We start from the raw sequence: 7,137 nt of genomic DNA, 5'->3' as shown, positions 1-7,137 counted from the left end.
GGGGGGGGGGGGGGAGGGGATCGCCCGGCAGATCCTGCATTGTGGCGCCCACCTCACAGCCCCCCCATCATCTCCCCCGGGGCCTCGGCCGCTCACCTGGGCAGAGGTGGCAGGGTTGCTCCAGGACCGTGATTCCAGCCTGGGGTGCAGGTGCCCTGAGGCCCTGCCTGAGCTTGGCCGACCTACCTGCCTCCTGGCCGCCCCTCATGAGATCCTAAACGAGGACACGCCCTCTGGATGAGGGGCATTTCCCAGACTGAGGCGGGAGCGGCCTGCAGCCGGCCCCAGACACAGCGCTCGCCGGTGGGGGGACTGTTGTGTGTCCTCGGCTGCCACCACACCCAGGGGTCCCTGCAGCCGGGCAGCCCAGCTCCCAGTCTAATTTGGGCAGTGGGGTCACCTGGCTCTTTTCTGGAGAGGAATTTGCCACCAGCAGCACGAAGCACATGGCTTTCTGGTGGGGGTCAGTGTTCCTTTTGTGTCTGCAAGCTTTAGACATCTGGACTTTCCCCAACCCAAGAGGCAAGGTACACTTTGGACTGGCTGCTTAATCGGGGTGCTGTAGCCCCCATGCAGCAGGAACACAGGCGCCAGCTGGGATTGGCCGGGCTGAGCCAGCCCCTGCTGGGCACCTGGGCTGACCTCTCACCTGTCCGTCCCCCCCACCCCACGCCCACGCCCCTGGCTGGGCCCCAGGTCTTCCTGAAGAGCGACAGCCTGTGTCTGATGGAAGGACGGCGCTTCAGGACCCAGCCCACACTACCCTCAGCCCACCTCCTGGCCATGCACATCCAGCAGCTGGAGACAGGGGGCTTCACCATGACCAACGGGGCTCACAGGTGGAGCAAGCTCAGGTGAGGGGCCCACAGGTGAAACAAACCAGGTGAGGGGCCCAAAGGTGAACAAGCCAGGTGAGGGGCCGCCCCCATCTCTCCTGTTCCTCTGAGACCTGGGCCGCCTTGCCCCTCACGCAGCCCTCACCCCAGCCCAGGCCTCCACACCCTCTCCCCTGGGTGACCTCTAGCCACTTCCTTCTCCACAAACAAGGGGTAAACAACTCGCACAGTCCAGCGTCCGCGGCCCCAAACACTGCCCCAAGGTTGCCGTGACCTCCCTTCCTACTGGGAGATCCAGGCGCACCCATAACGCCACCTCTGTGCGACCACCCTCCCTGACCCCCCGAGCCACACCTGCCCTCTCTCCCTACCTCTGCTGTCCCCCTTGGGGCCCCTCCGTAGAGCTGTCCAGAGGATTCATAGTCAGTCCCAACCGTTCAACTGCCCGGCACACCTGCAGACCCACCTGGGAGGAGCAGACTGGGGGGCTGTTGGTGGCGACCACCACCACGACCCTGCCAGGGACTCAGACACTCCCAGCCAAAGGCGATCGTGGCTCCTTTTGGCCTTGGAAGGTGCAGGGGTGCCCTCGGAAGCCCACCCTGGGGCCGGCCACTCCAGGCCCACGTCCCTCCGCAGCGCCCCAGGCCCTCACTGCCTCTCAGGACAATGCCACCCTGTCTCCTGGGAGACCCTCCCCCCCACGACCTTTCACCCCACTCCACCCTCTCCCCCCACTTCATCGTCCACATGGCAGTCAGGTGGAGGCCGCTCAGGCCTCCTCAGGGTCAAGGGCGGACTGGTCCCTCGGAGTCTGGACTTTGATGCGGCCTGGTCGGGACAGTGCCTGACAGCAGGCTGGGAACCCACCGGCTGCAGACGCTGCCCCCATGACTTGTGCAAACTCACGTTTCGTTTCTTCCCCCAACAAAGAAACATCGCCAAGGTGGCGAGCCAGGTCCACGCGTTCCAGGAGAACCCCTACACGTTCGCCCCCGACCCCAAGCTGCAGTCCCACCTCAAGCAGAGAATCGCCAGATTCAGCGGGGCCGACATCTCCATTCTGGCCGAGGACAGCAGGGCTGGCTCCCACCAGATGGCCAGCGAAAAGCACTCCAGAAAGATTCAGGACAAGCTGCGGAGAATGAAAGCCACGTTCCAGTAGCGCAGGGCAGCGGGCTGGGCGTGGGGTCCACACCGAGGACAGACCTGGGGTGGAAGGGGCCATGCCTGCTTGTCAGACAGGGACCCCCACGGCCCAGGAGGGGCACCGGGGCGGGAGCATGGGCTCAGACCCAGACCCGAGACACGGCACCAGGAGAGGCTGAGGGGGGTTTCTAAGGGAATTTTAAAATTAAATTTAAAGATTTAAAATTTAAGCCAAAATAGGGTAAGTAAGCTCCCCAGGAGCCGAATACCCATTTATATTTCTCAAAGATAAACAGCTTTTCACCCAATTCTCTGGCCATTCAGCACCCAGCTCAGGCTTTAAACCCAGGCGCCCACTGAGCGAGTCCCACGAGTCTGGTGTATGTCTGCCCAACAACGAAGGGCCAAGACTGACCTCTGACCCCCCTGCCAACCACAGATTCCAGGGGGTTCTGAAACCTTCTCTTGGGGCCCCTGAGGCTTCCCGGGGGCCCAAGCCCCACCCTGGGCTCCCTCCCTGCCGGACCTCCCCCTCCTCCAGCCCCAATCCCTGGCTGCTCACCCAGGCCCAGGTGTGGGTGCCAGAGCCTCGCAGCCCTTCCCGCCAAGAGGCCCGGCCTTGCCTCCGTCCCAGCCCAGCCTCCTGCTGCCGGAGAGTGCCTCATGGCTCCACACTGGCAGCTCCCAAGTGCCCCGTGGCCCCTGTGCCCACCGCCCCACCACCGAGAGCACTTCCTGGTAGGGCAGGTACACCTGGGCCGAGGCTCTGCTTCCAAAGCATGCAGGACTCAGACAGCCGCTCCAAAGCAGAGACACAGCCTCAGGGGCCCTGAGAGCTTCCCTCTGCCCCACCTGGGGGCCTGGGGGCTGCAGGGCATGGCCGGGTCCCCACTCCTTCAGCAGCCATGCATGCGATGCACACACCCACGCCTAGCTCCCGAGGCTGGCCGCCACCAGCGCCTTCTGACAAGGAAATGAAGTCTGCTGCCTCGGTGGCACCAAGCTCTTCCCCAGGGCTGTTTCCAAACCGCGCTCGGCCAGGGGCATGGGACCAGGACAGCGTCACACCTCCACAGCAGGGAGGCTAGAGCCCTGGCACCATCCCAGGCACCAACGTTTTTAACGTTGCAAATCGCTGCAAGACCCAAGACTGTTCTCTTAAGTTTTAGAATTAGTGATTCTTTAGCGCAGCCAGCTCATGGTATTTCTAGGAAAACCACTACCTGTGATAAAAACACTGAATTTCTATTGTCAAGGTGTGTTTTCCCACATATTCACTCGCAACATCTACGTCCCGCTTTCGTGAGAGGCACTCCTGGCCCTGCAAACGTGGCTTTTATATGAGAATTTGGTTCTGCAGATCAACTCCTACATTTTCAGGATTTGAATTCAACAAAGATAGCGCCACGAAGACTGAAATGAAGTTAGCATCCAGCGCAAATAAACATTCCAACTGTAACGGTTTATCTGGGGGAGTGGCCAGGCTTCGGCTCCAGCACGGCTGTCTGCATGTCGCCCTCACGCGTGCTTTCGGTTTCTAAATAAAATCATTTCTACCAAGATGGCCTTCGCGGGCTCCTGGTGTTTACCTGCTTCGTGGGTCAGGGTGGCTTCTTCGAGCCAGACGAAGACGTCTTCAGGGCTGCTCGTGAAGGCGGGAGGGGCCAAGGGGCCGAGGAGGCTCAGGCCACTGCGATGCCCTCCGATGGTGCGCAGAGGGCCAAACCCCACCACCCGGGGCCGTAAGCAGGCAGACACCCCGCTGCCCGGGTGTCTGGAGGAGGAGACAGCCAACCTCCCAGTCGCTGACCTCCCGAGGCCTCCGGGCACCACGGCCCGCGCCTGTCTGCCAGAAGCCCTGCCCATCCTGGCGTCCGGCCACCCAGACCTCGTCCGCAGCCCACAGGCCAAGCAGCCGGCTCATCCTCGCCGGGGGCTGGCTGGGGCGTTCCTGCGGCTTGGTCACCACCGGGAAGGGTCCCAGCGGAAGAGCTGAGGGTTGGTGGACACCAACAAAGACGGGGAGATGGTGGGGTCGTGTTACTGTGGACAGTAGCTGCCGTGGTCACGTGGCTCTGGAGTCTGGGCCGGGGCGGGGGGTCCTCAGCCACCTTAGAACCACTAGACCCCGGGCCCTCTTCCTCCCGAGACACGACTAAAGCACCAGGAAGACCGGCTCTCCCTTCACTACACCAGCTCTTATCACATCAACACGTTTTTCTGAGAACTGCCAGCCAGCACCCCACAACCCCACGCAGCCCCTCCTACGCTGAATGGAGCCCAGCCCTGCGCACCCAGGCTCTGGGCCACAAACGGGGTCCCAGTCCCCCGCGCCCGGCAGGCTGCGATCAAGCCCAAGGCAGCCCCCGGGCCGGCACCAGCACCCGACACCCGGAGAAGGCCGGTGGGACCCCGGCAGCGAGGCCATCACCTGGGACACGGGCTTGGAGTGGCCGGTGGTGCTGGGGTAAGTGGCCGAGGGGCTGGCTGGGTGCTGGCCACACCGCCCCCTGCGGCTTGTGTCCTTCCGGCTGCTGTCTGACACCTGCTGCAAGGACGGCAGGACTTCTCCTGGGACGGGACGGCTTGAGCTGCCACCTTCCTGCAGCCGCATCTCCTCACTGCCTCTCCCGCTCCCCAGAGGGTGGACCTCAGTGACCGTGGGAAATGCTGTCCTGAAGGGAGACTGAGCTGAAGACAAAAGAACTGCAGTGAGGACCGCAACCCGGTTGGGAGCAGCTTCTCAGGCACCAGGCCAGCCCTCTGAGGCTCCTCTGCGCACTCGCTGGGGGGTGGGACGCGAGTAGACAGTTGGAGACGAGGGCGCCAGGCCTCCTACCATCCGAGAAAGGATCTCATGGAGCCCAAGGTGCGAGGCGGTCAGGGACCCGAGATACAGGTTGTGCGCAGAGTCCACTTCCCGGCTGCCACCGCAGGATCTCAGTCACAGCTTCGCTGATGTGTCGGGGATGGCTCTCTGCGGTGGGGCTGCCTTGAGCCTGCAGGATGTTTCGTGGCATCTCTGATCTCTACCCTCTAGATGCCAGCAGCACCACCCCCTGCCCCCAGCTGTGACAACCAACAACTGTCCAGACATCGCCAAATGTCCCCTGGGGAGCAAAACTGCCCCCAGAACCACGGGCCCAGAAGCAGTGACACCCCAATAGCAGCAGCTGCATCCTGTACCCAAATCTTGGTTTCCAGATACCATTCAATTCTCCAAGAAAAGGAAATGGCTGATTCTAGGGCTTGAGTGGGGAAAGTACCAGATGAGCCAGGAGATAGGAAGTCTAAAAGCAGGGCTTGGGGGTGGGAGGGTAGATCACATCAAAAGGACACGGGACAAAACGGAAAGAGCTGTGAAGACTCCCCACAGCCAGAGCTGGGCTGTCTGAGCCCCCACGTACGACAGTGATGGGCAGTGACACAGGAACAGGACAAACGTCCACAAGTCCACACCGGAGTAAACGGACAACTGAATGAATAAATAAACGGGAGGAACTGGGAGATACCCAAAGGTGTGGAGGTGTGGTTTGTTACCCCCTCGAGCGTGGGCGGCAGGGGACCTGGTGACCGGCCCCCACTGCAGGGTAGGACAGGAAGAGGGTGACCTGACAGTGGGGAGAGGCAGGCACCACCTTAACCGGAGGTGGGGCTCAGCATCATGGCCCCAAGTCTGCCGACGTCACGCATCCTAACACGAACTAGTAAGATGGCACATCACCTCTGGGGTCTCGTCCCAGAACCCAGAACCCCACTCTAATCATGAGAAGACAGCAGACAAACCCAAATTGAGGGACACACCACAAAACACCTGACCCGTCTCCTCAAACTGTCAAGGACGTGGAAAACAAGATTTAGAAACAGCCACGGCCCAGGAGAGACTGAAGGGACAGGATGACTAAATGCAGCTCTGCACAGGGTTGGGATCCTGGGACAGAAAAGGGGCATCAGATGAAAACCTGGCACAACCCAGTAAGTCTGCGGTTTCGTCAACGCTAACTTCTTAGCTCTGCCAAAGTTCCACGGACAAGTAAGATGTTAGGGACTCTGTGCTGTCTGTGCCACTCGGACACAGAATTATCCCAAACTAAGGAGTTTTATAAAACTACTGTAGCTAGTATACAGAAATACAACCGACTTTTATTTTTGTATTCAGTGACCTTGCTAAGCTCGTTTATTCATTCTAATAATGTGCGTGTAGATTTTGTACTTTCCACATATACAAACATCTCACTTGCAAGTGGCGGCCGTTTCCCTTCTCCCTTTGCTATCTCTATACTTCCTACTCCTTTTTTCTTGTCTTATTGCTCTGGCTAGGACTTAAGGTTGAGCGGAAACCGTAACGTTGGGCATCCTTGTCTCATTCCTAATCTCTCACGGGGGTAGAGGCTCAATACTCTGTATTAACCACAGTGTTAACTGTAGCCATTCTTTATCAGAATAAAGAAGTTTCTTTCTGTGAAGTGAGTGTGTGAATTATGACACTACGTCTGACCACTGGCCTGGCTCTTTATCAGATCCAGCAGAAAGCTGCCAGCAGGCAGTGATGAGCTCTACCTCCTGCACAGACTAAGAGCACACGAGGGAGAGGGGCGGGGTGCAGACCCAGAACACAATTACGGTTACAAACAACATCTAGGGTGCACCAGAGGAAAGAGGAGAAGGCGCAAGGGAGCCTCCGGAACTGGAAGGTTCCATGGCTTCATCTGCGCAGTGGTGAAAGGTCATGGCACATGCGTAAAGACGAATCAAACTTGCGCACCCAATGCACGTAGCCATATTTGTTTGTACCTCAACTGAGAAGGTTAAGAAGTACAAACGGCGGTTGGGAAGGTTCTTCCCCGCGGGCCGGGCGGGGGCAGAACTTTGCTCCAGGCGCTCAGGGCCTAGGGGCCCAAAGACTGGCCGGGAGACCCAGGCGCCGTAGCAGCCAAGTTGAACTTGGCGCGCGCAGAGGCGGGGCGGGGCGGGGCGGAGCGGTGGGAGGGCCGCCTAGACCCGGCTGGGCTCCGGCGCCCGCTCCTACCGAAGGCTGACGCGCAGGGCCCACCGAGCGCGTGTGGGCGGCTTCTCCCGGGCCTCGGCCCCGACCCCCGCGCGCCCGCCGGCCCCGGGATGCTGCTCCGGCCCCGGCGGCCGCCCCCGCCCG

General features: G+C 60.5%; 1 protein-coding gene across 1 annotated transcript in view; it reads left to right on the top strand.

The window, feature by feature from the left end:
* KNDC1 (kinase non-catalytic C-lobe domain containing 1) overlaps positions 1 to 2,002 on the top strand; it is a 56,366-nt gene extending 54,364 nt beyond the window's left edge. The window contains exons 30-31 of the mRNA XM_007452011.1: positions 697 to 854; positions 1,770 to 2,002. Coding sequence (XP_007452073.1) covers positions 697 to 854; positions 1,770 to 2,001 — 390 coding nt within the window. The 3' untranslated portion in view covers position 2,002. The remainder of the gene's footprint in view (positions 1 to 696; positions 855 to 1,769) is intronic.
* The last annotated feature ends 5,135 nt before the right edge of the window (positions 2,003 to 7,137 follow it).

This window comes from Lipotes vexillifer, unplaced genomic scaffold (assembly GCF_000442215.2).
Source record: "Lipotes vexillifer unplaced genomic scaffold, Lipotes_vexillifer_v1.1 scaffold1117, whole genome shotgun sequence".
NCBI classification, from domain to species: Eukaryota; Metazoa; Chordata; class Mammalia; order Artiodactyla; family Lipotidae; genus Lipotes; species Lipotes vexillifer.
This window is presented reverse-complemented; position numbering and strand designations above follow the sequence as displayed.